This window comes from Pipra filicauda, unplaced genomic scaffold (assembly GCF_003945595.2).
Source record: "Pipra filicauda isolate LSUMZ 115617 unplaced genomic scaffold, ASM394559v2 scaffold440_size556015_pilon, whole genome shotgun sequence".
Taxonomy (NCBI): Eukaryota; Metazoa; Chordata; class Aves; order Passeriformes; family Pipridae; genus Pipra; species Pipra filicauda.
In genome coordinates, this window is record NW_024104577.1 from 461,754 (window position 1) to 475,962 (window position 14,209).

Consider the following 14,209-nt stretch of genomic DNA (forward strand, 5'->3'; position numbering starts at 1 on the left):
GATCTATGTTTTAGACTATTATCTAGAAATTACAGATGTTGTGACAGCAAGTGGCATTATGTAAGTGACTACAATCACTTTGTTTGCTAAAGCATATATAATAAAGGCAATATAATATAGGCAATATAATAAAAACTGAGGGTTCTGAGTCAGTAATGGTTTTATGAATTCTCAAGCAAAAACTTAGTACGCAATGGTCCAAATCTACCTCACAGCCAGTTAGTTTTCCACTTTGGTTAACTGGCAATGGCATAAACTGAAGTTAATTATTTGAGCGGACAAGTAATTCTGCTTTCTATCTGCTTTCAGAGTCTCCCAGAGACAGCAATGGATATGAGAAGAAAAGACCGAGTTCTGAACCACCAAAAGAGGCTTCTTACCCAAATGGAGCAGGACAGGCGTCGACTGCAAGAGAGTGTCCAAAATGCAGAGCGTGCCCTGCTTACAGCAGAGAAGTGAGTTCTGAGACCTTGGAGACATCCCTTAAACCAGACAAAACATCAGTTCCTACTTTCATGTACAGGGTTTTAACCTTGGCTAATGTGATGCTAGAAGACAAAAGTACATCTGCCTCTCTTTGAAATTCAGAGATTGTCTTCTAAAAAGAAAACTATTAGCTCAAAATACTAGATGATATGTTTTCTGTAGTTATCCCATAATAGTCTCCAGATTCTGAGTGCTGAAGTAGTATGGGCATTTGTTTACAGTTATCCTAAGGATTTGAAAACATCTCTCTGGCAAATCCTTAGCAGTCTGTTCATTTAAGAAATCATTATTCTTTCTATTTCCACATAGTCTTTTTATAGAGAGATGCAGTTTATTTATAATAAGTACAGAAGCATCAGCTGGGTGACAGGTTTTAGCTGCCAAAGGGGCTGAAACCCATTTTGGACCTAGTCTTATCCCCAATAGAAGCATTTTTCATATGGAAATTTGCCAAATAGTGGTACACGAACTATTTTTAGGGTTTGCATGGGAGATATAAAAAGGAGAGATAAAATTGTAAGAGTTTGAGTTATCAAGAATTATTTTATAAGACATGACAGTTATAAAGTAGCAGAAAATTAATTTCTACATCAGTAGAACTTTAGTTTTATAAACTACTCACTTGTTTTTGCTTTTCTTTTTCTTGTAATAGTGACAGAGAATTGATCATTACTCATATGAAAGCTGTGGAAACCACACTTCAGATGGTAAGAATTTGAAGGGTTCCCTCTGATTTGTGTTTCCAAAGACATCAGAGTTTTACAACCGCTTATCCTCAGGGAAGGAGGGGAGTAGAAATTGTTTTAGAACAAATTCCTTTCCTTAGGGATGAAGTTACCCTCTTCAACTTCTTTAATCTTAAAAAAAAAATGCAGTGAAATAAAATGTAATTTTGTAGCACACAAACTTCTTATTTTGAATATAAAAGTTACTACAAAATTCACTTTCCCTCGATCACTGACTACTGTTTCTGGTTGCCAAGGGTTGACTATGGAACATCCAAAAAACTGGCAACTGCTGTTGAGTTAACTCTCTACTGGGTGAGGTGGAGGTCATTTGCTGAGGTCACATACATGGTGGCCATAAAATATTTGGCTTTGTGTGTACTACTTAAACCTTTGATACATGATAAACAGAATAAGGAGAAGACAGTAAGTAATAACCTGTGGTCAGAAACTTAAGTGATATTTTTAAAACCCTTTTTAAATTGAGTAATAATATTAAGTTGTCTCTTTGACTTGTACTATTTTTCCCAGGTATAGGATTATTTGAAGGTCCAGCGAAGCTGCATACATTAATTATTTGGGAGAAAGGTGGCTTTTTGGTTTGTTTTGGTTTTGGGTTTTTGTTCTTTGTTTGTTTGGTTGTTTTTTAACAGTAGCTCTAATGACTGATTGCGTTATAACTATTTTTAATCCAGAGCAGCATAGAGGGGAGGGGGAAAAGTGTTTTTTTATTACCTTAGAGTGTTAATTTCCACTACATTTTTAATTCCTAGCAACGTGGGAATCTATTCCTTATTTTAGATTCTGTGTTCACCAAAACTGTTGTTAATTTAATTTTCAGATATCTTTTTCAAGTCTCTCTTTCTTTTAACTTTCACAGAAAGTGACAGAACCTAAAATGTGTGTTTTAGCTGTAGCAAAATATGCTGACAGATAATTTGCTTCGTGCCACCATCATCTTCGTACAGCTTCTCTTAAGCTTCTGAGGTGGATGTCATGCAGAAACTTCTGTGTTTTTACAGTAACATGTACAGGCTGTGTCCTTGGCCTTCTCATTTGAGACTGGGGAAAGATCCTTTTCTTTGTAGTGTTTTTTCCCAGCACTCTGAATTAGAGATTTATTTCCAATGAAAAATCAAATAGTCCTAAATTTATTCTTGGATCGGAGGTTCAGTCATCCATGTAAGTCCACTCAAAGGGCTCAAGTGGACCAGTTCATCCCCGTTAATTTTCTGAAGGAGAATCAACATTGATACTGGGATTTTTTTCTTTTTAGGTCAGAGAGCAGGCCTTGGTGCCAAGTGGTGCAGCAGCCACAACTGAGTTCTGCCTGGAGCTACCCAGACTGCAAATAGATGCCCTTCCAGATGCAGAACTCTGGGGCAGGCCAGAGGCTATAGCATTCCAGGTTAGAGTTTAAAACAATCCTGTTTCTTTCTTTATTTTTATTTTCATTTTCTTTTTTTTGCATCTGAGATAGAACAAGCAGCTAGACTGCTCTGAATGTGTGGAGAGCAAAAAGCTTCAAAACTATTGCAGTCAGCAGTTGAAAGACAAATAATTTCCATATATACTCTTGCACATGCTATTTCAGAGCTAATGGGAAGTACTAATTTTGCGGGTGTTAAATAACTGATAGGAATATGACCATGGAGAAATGCACGTATACCTGAAAATTAATATCCCTCTATCCCCCTCCCTTTCTTCCTCTTCATATGAGCAAGACAAATTTAAAAAAAACGCTTGTGGTTACTGAGGAGGTAGGCAAACAGCATCAATGGTTCACAGTCCTGTCACTGTGAAGTCCCTTCTCTCCCTGTCCCTTTTCTCCCTCTCCTCATCTCTGGTTACAGTGTGCCTGTTTGGTAACTTTCTCAGAACATTATGGAGATTTTATTGTAAAATTTGCCTTTTATAACTAGGAGTCAGCTAATTGATTTTAATTTCACTGTATGCAAAACTATATCCTGTGATGTTGAAGGAGGTAAGAAGTTAATAATCACTTTAGGGACACTTCTTATTAAAAGGAGTGGAATTGTTTGCGGACATGTCCTCTAGAATTGCTATAATCAATCTGTGACAGGCACATATGATCTGCAAGAATCCTCTTTTAGGACTAGCACCATAGCACTGAAACATTTTGGATGCTTTTTCTGATGAGAAAAAATATATGATGGTGTTAATTTGCTACTGCTGTTTCCTTCACTTCACAATGACAAAACCTGATTGATTTCAGCTATGTTAACTTTTATTCTGAAAAGCAGTAGTGTGTTTGAGAAAGAGAAACAGCAAAAAAGGTTTGTAAATTCCCCTTTGAGGTACTAAATTTATTTTTGTCTATACTACAGATTTACATTCAAAAGGACAATTTCATATTATCTGAAGAGAAAACTATAACTTATAAAATGTGATCAGCTACTTTTAAGGAAGACTAATATTTTCAAGTACTTATGGTAGATATAAAGTTTTCAGTACTGCCTAATCATTGGTACTCTGTCATGCTGCTGATTTTATTATCAATCTAATCAATATTACAACTGGGACATTCTTCCAGTATATACATAAAAACAATTATATTTCCCAAGCTGTATTGTAATCAGATTATTTTGTCTGTCTTATAAACCTTGTTCAATTTCTCCAATTAACAAAAAATTCTCTTCCCTAATGAATTTGGAAGTATGCTATTTGGCATTTAGATATAGCTTGCTTGTCACTGATGATTTATTTTATTTTTCAAAGGACGTGATTCAAAGTTTTATGGACATCTACCAACTTGCAGCTAGTAGAATTGAAACATTACTGAGAGAATCTCCTCAGCTTCACACTGCAGCCCAAAGATCCAGACAACAAACATTCACCTTTCGTGAAAGTTATGGTAAATCACTTCTCAAGCAATTGTTGTCATTTCAATGTAGTTTCCTAGCCAGCATCTCCCTTCAAGCTGCATAGTTTCTGTAGGCAAATACATTATTACTTAATTATAAACATAATGGAGCAGTAAAACTAGTGTCAATAGAAACAGCCTGAGACTTTTTTCAAAAGAGAAAGACACTCAGTCCACTGGTGTCATGTTAAGTGCCAGAGAGTGTCTTTCATGGGCCAAAACCATAACGTATTCATAACATGACTGGGGGAATGCTTCCCAGATATTGCAAGAGCAGATTTGGATGCAGGCTGGATGAAAACTCTGCTTGGCTTTCTCTCTACCTCATCTAACCTTTTCTATACAAAATTTTTTTTGGATACTCAGTATCTAGGTATGTATACTTTTAGCTTGTTAGGCTATTGTAACACATTTGGAAATTGAAGTAATTTGATTTAAATGTTGCCCACAAGGCAAAAGGTTCTGCTAATAGGATGCAAGTGTAATTAAAGTGCAGAACCAAATGTAACCAGCTCTCAGTGACTGGAGCCTCCATTATCTATAGTTTCACAGTGGCCCCTGGGTTTGAAAGTTTATGTTAAAGTTACTAATAATAACTGCAAGAAAAAGAGCAAGACAGTTGAGCTGTTGAAACAGAGATGGCAACATCCTGAGGTGAAAAGTCACATAAGAAGAGTTGGTAGTCTGAATTTTAGGGCAGTCTTCCACTGGCAGGTGGTAGAAGCGCAAGACTTCTGGGGTGTGGTAGTCAGAGAATTGCATTCTGCAGCAGTACAGCTGCATAAACATCCCCAAAGGACGGATCTTGCCGTGAGCAAGTAACGATGTGGTTTTTCAATAATGCTGTTCCTTAATTTCTGTGAATTCCTGTTGGAATAATCTGGAAGTCATAGGCACACCATCTTCTAACAGACTGACATTTGAAGAGTATTAAGTGTTTGATTTCAATTGATGGTAAAATAAATCAAAAAGCAAATGAGTACCTTCTGTGGTTAGCATGGCAAATGTTTCCTAGTGACAGTGATAGGAAGACTGTAAAATAAGTTTGTTTACTTGATTAAAATGACCCATGCCCTAGAAATTATAATGATAAGGGTTAAAAGTTCTCTCTAAGTATTTGTAGCTCTTCAAATAAAGTATGCTATTGTTTTCTAACACTTCCTGGTGCAGAATACTTGATAAAAGGTCCTTGTTTCTATCTATTAGAGATTAATGTATGTGGTCAGGTGCCACATATTTTAAATAAGTGCTTCAAACAAGAAGGATACACTTGCAAGTACTTCACATACATACCTTTTGTGGAAGGTATTTAACAGTAAATATAGATTCCCTTTTGATTTTTTTTTTATTCTTTATTCTATTGCAGAAAGCAGGAAAGAGTCTAAACATCCAAGTAGCTTCAAGCTAGATAGTCAGGCTGACCAGACTTACGTCCCAGAGTTTTGGCCATTGCCAGCAAAAGCTGAAATGTCCTCCAGCATGACACTACAAAGAGCCAGTACTCAGTCTCCAATGCATGTGTCCTCAGGTGTGATACCAGACAGACCCAGTACCGGGTCTTCAATGTCCGCTGGTGGGATACTGGACAGAACCAGAACTCATTCTCCAATCCACATGTCCTCCAGTGGGATACTGGACAGAGCCAGTACTGGGCCTTCAATCCATGTGTCTCCTGGTGAGATACCAGACAGAGCTGGAACCGGGTCTTCAACCCACATGTCTGCTGATGTAATACCAGACAGAAGCAGTATTCGGTCTCCAATCCACATGTCCTCCAGTGGGATACCGGACAGAGCCAGTATTGGACCTTCAATCCATATGTCTGATGATGCAATACCAGAAAGAACCAGAACTCGGTCTCCAACCCACATGTCCCCTGGTCTGATGTCAGACAGACCTGGTACTGAGCTTTCAATCCATGTGTCCCCTGGTGCAATACCAGACAGAAGCAGTACTCAGCCTTCGATCCACCTGTCCTCCAGTGGGATACCAGACAGAAGCAGTACTCGGTCTCCCATCCACATGTCTGCTGATGTAATACTAGACAGAAGCAGCAGTCTATTTCCAACCCAAATGTCCTCCAGTGAGATACCAGACAGAAGCAGTACTCGGTCTCCAATCCACCTGTCCTCCAGTGGGATACCAGACAGAAGCAGTACTCGGTCTCCCATCCACATGTCTGCTGATGTGATACTAGACAGAAGCAGTAGTCTATTTCCAACCCTAATGTCCTCCAGTGGGACAGCAGACAGAAGCAGTACTCAGCCTCCAATGCACCTGTCCTCCAGTGGGATACCAGACAGAAGCAGCACTCAGCCTTCAATCCACCTGTCCTCCAGTGGGATACCAGACAGAAGCAGTACTCGGTCTCCCATCCACATGTCTACTGATGTGATACTAGACAGAAGCAGCAGTCTATTTCCAACCCTAATGTCCTCCAGTGGGATACCAGACAGAGGCAGTACTCGATCTCCCATCCACCTGTCCTCCAGTGGGATACCAGACAGAAGCAGTACTCAGTCTCCCATCCACATGTCCTCCAGTGGGATACCAGACAGAAGCAGTACTCGGTCTCCCATCCACATGTCTGCTGATGTGATACTAGACAGAAGCAGTAGTCTATTTCCAACCCTAATGTCCTCCAGTGGGACAGCAGACAGAAGCAGTACTCAGTCTCCAATCCACATGTCCTCCAGTGGGATACCAGACAGAAGCAGTACTCGGTCTCCAATCCACCTCTCCTCCAGTGAGATACCAGACAGAAGCAGTACTCGGTCTCCAATCCACCTCTCCTCCAGTGAGATACCAGACAGAAGCAGTACTCGGTCTCCAATGCACCTGTCCTCCAGTGGGACAGCAGACAGAAGCAGTACTCAGCCTCCAATGCACCTGTCCTCCAGTGGGACAGCAGACAGAAGCAGTACTCAACCTCCAATCCGCCTGTCCTCCAGTGGGACAGCAGACAGAAGCAGTACTCAGCCTCCAATGCACCTGTCCTCCAGTGACATACCAGACAGAAGCAGTACTCAACCTCCAATGCCACATGTCCTCCAGTGGGACAGCAGACAGAAGCAGTACTCAGCCTCCAATCCACCTGTCCTCCAGTGGGACAGCAGACAGAAGCAGTACTCAGCCTCCAATGCACCTGTCCTCCAGTGGGACAGCAGACAGAAGCAGGACTCAGCCTTCAATCCACATGTCCTCCAGTGGGATACCAGGCAGACCCAGTACTGGGTCTTCAATCCAAGTGCTCTCCAGTGTGATAACAGACAGACCTGCTTCTGGGTTTACAATCCACGTGTCCCCTGGTGAGATATTGGACAGAACAAGAACTCTGTCTCCAAGTCGCATGTTCTCCACTGTGACGCCAGACAGAAGTCATACTCCACCTTTAATCTCTATGTCCCCTCGTGCAAAGCCAAACAGAACCTATAGTGTGCCTTCAATCCATATGTCCTCTGGTGTGATACTGGACAGAGATGGTACTGGCTCTTCGCTGGACATATCCTCCCATGTGTTACCGGAAAGAGCCGGTACTGGCTCTTCGCTGGACATATCCTCCCATGTGTTACCGGACAGAGCCGGTACTGGCTCTTCACTGGACATATCCTCCCATGTGTTACCGGACAGAGCCGGTACTGGCTCTTCGCTGGACATATCCTCCCATGTGTTACCGGACAGAGCCGGTACTGGCTCTTCACTGGACATATCCTCTGGTGTGAGGCAGAGCAGAACCTTTATTGTGTCTGCGAGAAACTTATCCTCCAATGTGATACCACACAGAACTGGTATTGGTACTGGGTCTTCAGGCATATCCTCTGGTGTGTTGATGGACAGAATCAGTTCTGGGCCTTCAGTGGATGCATTCTTCTTTGTGAGACCACACCAGTTTGGTGGTGGGTCTTCAATGGACACAATGGACACAACAAACAGATCTAGTTCGCTGCCTTCAATCAGGACTTTCAGCCAGGATCTCTTATCCAGTACTAGAAAAACAGAAGGAAATCAATTTTCAGAGTCTTAGCTATGTCAGTTTCCCTTAGCTATATGTCAGCTTCCCCTTTAGAAGGAAAAAAATGTGTTAGTGTAAAATGATGTAATTAAAATATAATCTAACAACTACCTTGGAGTTGTAGTTTGGTGTCTGTGTGGTTTTTGTCCGTAATTTTATATTTTTATGAAAATACCCATTCATATCTTCACATTTCTCTGTTTCTCATTCTCTGTACCCTGAAACAGTTATTTTTTTTAAGTTTTATTTATTGCAGTTAATTTTTATGTAGTATATTTTTTAATGTTACAAAACAACACATTTTGGGTAATTTTCTTAATTCTTAAAAAAATCCATTAGCTATTTTAGTCTATTTCTGTCAAAGTTGTCTCATACCTGTCTATTTTAAACCAGGACTGCAATACTTCATTAAGATTGAGAGAACTCTGTAAAGCATATGCAAATGACTTCTGTCATTTCATGGCAGCCCCGCCGTGGTTCCCTGAGCCTCTTCTTTTCCCTTGTCAGCTCAACCAAAGATATACATTTAGTTGCATACTTAAAGCAGATTGAACAAAATAGAAAAGGTGTGATGGCTCTTGTGGTGCACACTCACTGATCTTTCTGCTTTTTCAGCTGTGTAAGAGTCTCATCCAGGCAAAGAGATTGCAGTAAGTGATACAAATCCCTTCGGCAGGAACACAAATGCTCTATAGTTCCAGCTGAAAGCTTACATCTGCACAAGATCTTCTGGCTGCCCCACTCTTCATTTGGTTTTGGCTGGAAATGCAATTGCACTTTCTTCCTCATCTAGAAGTACCAAGGCTGGAAAAAACCAGTCAGTGGGTGATATTCCAAAGGCAGTGTGGTCTGGAGTTGGTGAATGAAGGAGACCCTTCCCCAATTCCAAATGATATAAAATAAAAAACCAACCAAAACATAAAAAGGACTCTCCATTCTTAAGGAACAACTGACAATTCAGAAGTGAAGGCAGAACTTATTTGCAGGGTGAAAAGGAAGGGAATCTACCAATGTGGTTGAGGTTTTATAATGGTTTTATTCTGAGTCTCACTCACAGCTAACACTGGACAAAACCTTCTGGAAGGGCTGATTTCTCCTGACTGTCATAAATTGTTTCGCTGCAATGATCAGAGGCATCAGGCTGGAGGTAGGTTTGGCTGATGTTACAAATAGATGCCACCCAAAGGAAAAAAAGAAAAGAGATGAACTTTTACTTCCCAAACTCAGTTCCTCACAGGCTCAAGTAAGATTTCTCCGGTTCCCAGAAATACACAGAAATAGGACTGAGAGGACCATCTGCACCTACATGATCATGCCCAGGACCTTGCAATCTCAGGCAGATGTGGCCCATAATCCCCTGAATCCATTATCAAGGTGTCTTCAGATAACTGGGATTTTCGCCCTACTAGTTCTGTGGGAATGCTTCTTCCTGTCCAAGAGATTTGTTCCTTTCAGGAAACTCAAAATGCTTGCTCAGGTTCCTCTTTTCTGCAGACATGGGCTATTTTAGTTGTCAAAAAAGATGAGGAGCATAAACCATTTCTCAGGAAACTCCAATCCCTCCAAAAAATGTTGATCCTAGTAGGATTTAGGCCATGTGTTGTTGTGACGACCACTGAGGTAACCCTGTAGCAGTTCTCATCTGCTTGACCATGCCAGGCAGCAACTGGGGCTGGGTCAAGTCGTGCTCAGCTGTCCCTGTTTGGGTGGCAGAAACCCCTAAGAGTAGGTCTACTTTTACAAACAGAAGTTGTATTTGTTTAAATTAAAATTCTATTAAATTGTATTTAATGATACTAAATTTTTAATATAATTATTATAATTAATTTAAATGGTATTAATAAAATTTAAATTTAAGTTGTATTAAATTTAAAATTATAAGCAACACAACTAGGCCTGTATTTTCTGGTCTGAGAATATTCTGCATCAAAACTCTATAAAATCCTGCTGGTTTTTCCAAGCAGCACTGAACACAGAGATTCCTTCATGTTCTGCTAGGAAGAATGAGGAGAGACTGAAGGAGCTGGGGTTGCTTAGCCCGGAGAAGAGGAGGCTCAGGGGGAGACCTCATCACTCTCTATAACTCCCTGAAAGGAGGTTGTAGCCAGGTGGGGGTTGGTCTCTTCTCCCAGGCAATCAGCAGTAGGATAAGAGGGCATGGTCTTAAGCTCTGCCAGGGGAGATTTAGGTTGGATATTAGGAAGAAATTCTTTACAGAGAGGGTAATCAGGGATTGGAATGGGCAGCCCAGGGAAGTGGTGGATTCTCCATCCCTGGAGGTTTTTAAGATGAGACTGGATGTGGCACTTAGTGCCATGGTCTAGTAAGCACGGTGGTAGTGAATCAAGGGTTGGACTTGATGATCTCAGAGGTCCTTTCTAACCCAGCTGATTCTATGATTCTATGATTCTATGAATTTAGCCTCACGTGGCTTTCTGTCCAGGTTGATGCCTTAACTACAGATATTTCCCTATTTCCATAGAGGAGAAGTGGCATCCAGCACGTTATGGCTGTGGCAACTAGAAGTGCAAGGCACACAACACTAGGAAAAGTGTTTAAAAAAAGAGACCAGGTATTGCCCTGCGGTTAAGAAGGTGAAGCCCTTCACTCAGCTTAGTGCCCTCAGTACCCTTGTCATCATTCAATGGTAATTGTTTTCTGATCAATGCACAAACACTCCATGGAATAGAAGAGCTGCACCTGCCATCTCCAGTGCAACTGCAATTTTAAAACAAAAATATAGAAAGAAAGGAAAAATCCAGCCCTAAGGTTTAAGGAAAAATCCAGCACCTCAAAGGTATTGAGCCACTTAATTTCCATTATCTGTTTAGCACAGACAGGTGTCTCAATCCTACATATTTTTAGCTGGTAGAGACCATCTTCCCTGAACATCAGAAAAGAATTTTTAAAACTAAGAAAGAACTGGCGAAAGCTTCAATAGTCCTTTGTTTTTTCTTAACCAAATAAGTAAAAAAAATCTTTTTGAGAAAATCCGAGCTCCTTAAATATGTAAGAAAGGGAAATGAAGAATTATTGCCCTTTGGAGATGCCATTATTTTGCCATGGAGTTGGTTTTAACTGCTACCTTAAGATTGGGAGCCAAAAAATTACTCACCAGGCAATTATTAGTAGAGATAAGATAATAGAGCAGTTTTAATAGAGGGTCTTCCCCCACAGGGGTATAGAAACATGTGCACACGTGTCCAGGGGGTTCCACAATTTAAGGTATTATTCCATCCAATCTTAGATTTATCCACCCCCCAGGTCCTCCCCCCAGCACACCCTTCTGGAAATTGAGGCAAGGGGTTCAGGGACCCCCTCTTCCTCATCTTCCTCTTCATTACAGCACGTCCAGTCCTTGGAGCTCCTTCAAAGTTCTGGGTTTTGAGGGATGCTTTGACTATGATGTATCTTGTTGTTCAAGCCAGAGTGCAAATGTTCTTAAACAGAAAGAAGGCCTATCTTGAGGGAAGTCTAAGCAAGTGAAAGGAATTTAGAAAGTTGAATATGAAATGGGGTAATAGGGTTGGGTAAATGTGTAAACTACTGTGCTAAAGGGTGAGCTAACTATAGCTAGTCCTAAAATCTACAAGAAGCTAAAAATCAAAAAAATCCATAGGCATCAATCAGATGAAGTTTTATGACACACAGTGGCAATCACCCATCTTTGATGGGTGGACCTGCACTAAAGAAGAAAGTCAGTCTCCACAGACCGTCGAGTCACAACATGCATTTTGGAAAATCACAAGGCTCTTAAACAAATATTCTTCATTTGAGGAAGGCTTCCTTGCCATGCTGCAAATAGTCACAAGTAAATACGAGTTCACATAAAGTTAATTTTTCCAGGGGAAAAAAAAAAAGACATAAATAACACAGATGTGGAAGCTGAGTGTGCTTCTATGAGCAGATTTCCTGAATCCCCCATTTTGAGGAGTCTCAGCATTACACAACCCAGAGGGACCAGCTTACTCTGTGGGTGTTTGTGTTCCCAGTGTCAGGGTCTGTTTGGGAGCTGCAAAACATGAAAATCTTTTCAGAAGCCCATTAAAAAAAAAAAAGTTTAAATCAACTTTTAGGTTCAAGTGACTTGAAGGAACCACCCTACATTAGACACCACCTCTTTCACACCACACAGCACACGATTTTCCATAGTCCTTGTTCCCAAAGGATGGGGCCGGCTGGTCGCATCCACACTGTTCCCACATGCCTGATGCCATCCTTCCCACAGACCCATAGTACCTGAGACCGGGGAATCCACTCGCCAGGCACTGCTGCAGGAATGGGAATTGCTGCAATCCATTGGCAGATCCTGGGAGAGCATCCTATGTGGAACTGCTGCTTCAGGTGAGCAAACTGGAGCAACATGGATCATCCTGCTCCAGGTGAGCATTCTGCTCCGGGTGAGCATCCAGGAGCATCCCTCCTGCACAGTGGGACTGCGGCCCCTGGGATAATGCTGCGGTTCCCGGGATAACGCTGTGGCCCCATTGGACACCCCCTCCCTCCTCTGCACAGCCTCTGCCAGTGGTGGCCCCTTTGCCGTGCCAGGGTTATGTCCCATCCTTCCAAGTGCTAGGAGGGACTTGAACCCCCTTTCACGAGCTAAAAAAAAAAATCAACAAAAAAACCCCCTCACTTCCCCCTCGACCCTGCTTCTGAGATGCCCTGCACGAATTTCACCAGGGACTCGAATCCACCCTTGAAACTGATGCTGAATCTCCTCAGGGGATTTTAGCTCTCAGCCTTTGGCTTCTCCCTCCCCCTGCACTTTCTAAGTAAAGCAACCACGGCATTCCTCACCCAAATATACTGCCTTCAGTTCTGCCACATGATCAAAAAAGCCATGAGAAAAATATGAGGCCAGTTACAAAATCTTGTGAAATCAGATCTGGGAACATTTGGTTATAAAATAACAAATATCAACAGAAGCTGAGAAAATCCAACAATGTCAGAAAACATGCCTCAAGTACTTGCACTAGAAAAGCTCAGGCAATAAATTTAATTGTAATGAACACTCTCTTTCTGACATGTGAGCCATGCAATTGAATCTCCATGGACAGTGAAATAGGGACCCCTGGCAACAGAGGCTCCACACAGAGCAATGTTACACAGAACAGGACAGTAGCAATCAGCTGCCAAATTTGTAACTTCCACATTGCAGTTAAAGATTTGATTTAATTATATGGTGCTACTATTAATAAGGTGTAAGATGTGAGAGTCATAAAAAATAAAATAAATTAAAAACCCAAACAAACACTAAAACCCACCACACAGCCCCACCTCAAAAAGACAGAACTCGTTTTTCTTTATTGTCGTGAAAACAACAAACATCAAACCACATTGCAAGTTCAGAGGTACAACTGAAATTTGAAATGGGTTTCTACACCAAACCACAGTGGTATTTATCTGCTGGCCATCCAGAATGGGAAAAAACAAACAAATCCATATTTGCCCAGGTATTTTACAACTCATCCTGCATTTTCAACACCAAAGACTTACTATATTTTTACTGTGAAGAAATATGCTTTGAGTTATTTAAAGTTTAAGGTCTATGTAAAATGAATTTTATTTAAGTCAGACACTCCCTGGGCATGAAGTTAAGACATAAATAAGCCAGAACATTCTTTATCATATCATACCACTTCATTTTGTTACACACTTTGCAGAAAAAAACCACTTTGCAATGCACTTCCGCACTCCTCTAAACCTAATTCTGGTCAACATCAGCCTGAGGCAAAATGAGAGCTGTGACCAATTCTGGGTTTGTTTTTGGAGTTAATGACCACCAAAACCTGTTTAACTTCAGGTAGAATTGTGTTCAGCAGGTCTGAAAATATGGCCCTAAATGAATTTTTTCACCTGAGTCTCATCCCATTCAGTATAACCCACCAATTCTCCAGTGACAGTTCTTCCCACAGGAAAATCACTTTTCATATAATTTTAAGATAAAAGCCCAGGGTCAGCTTCTGACAACCTGCACACGACTGCCAGGAGGGGAAGGAAGAGTTTGTTTGGAAACTTCTAATTGACCTCAGTGGAATTGGGTCCCTATCCTTTAAAACATTTATGAAGAACAGTTATGGCACATGAACAGTCCCCAGT

The 14,209-nt window shown here is 41.1% G+C and overlaps 2 protein-coding genes across 5 annotated transcripts in view; both read left to right on the top strand.

The window, feature by feature from the left end:
• LOC113989388 (coiled-coil domain-containing protein 171-like) overlaps nucleotides 1–8,217 on the top strand; it is a 45,901-nt gene extending 37,684 nt beyond the window's left edge. For 3 of the 4 annotated variants that reach the window (XM_027723885.2, XM_039385847.1, XM_039385846.1), the window contains exons 16-20: nucleotides 310–455; nucleotides 1,139–1,193; nucleotides 2,488–2,619; nucleotides 3,951–4,086; nucleotides 5,462–8,217. In XM_027723885.2, coding sequence (XP_027579686.2) covers nucleotides 310–455; nucleotides 1,139–1,193; nucleotides 2,488–2,619; nucleotides 3,951–4,086; nucleotides 5,462–7,407 — 2,415 coding nt within the window. In that variant the 3' untranslated portion in view covers nucleotides 7,408–8,217. The remainder of the gene's footprint in view (nucleotides 1–309; nucleotides 456–1,138; nucleotides 1,194–2,487; nucleotides 2,620–3,950; nucleotides 4,087–5,461) is intronic. The other variant, XM_039385848.1, reaches the window with a different exon arrangement.
• On the top strand, nucleotides 7,436–8,230 carry LOC120324159. The gene is made up of 2 exons (XM_039385849.1): nucleotides 7,436–7,750; nucleotides 7,802–8,230. Exons 1-2 carry the CDS (start codon nucleotides 7,445–7,447, stop codon nucleotides 8,117–8,119), a joined length of 624 nt encoding a protein of 207 aa, XP_039241783.1. The 5' UTR covers nucleotides 7,436–7,444; the 3' UTR covers nucleotides 8,120–8,230.
• The last annotated feature ends 5,979 nt before the right edge of the window (nucleotides 8,231–14,209 follow it).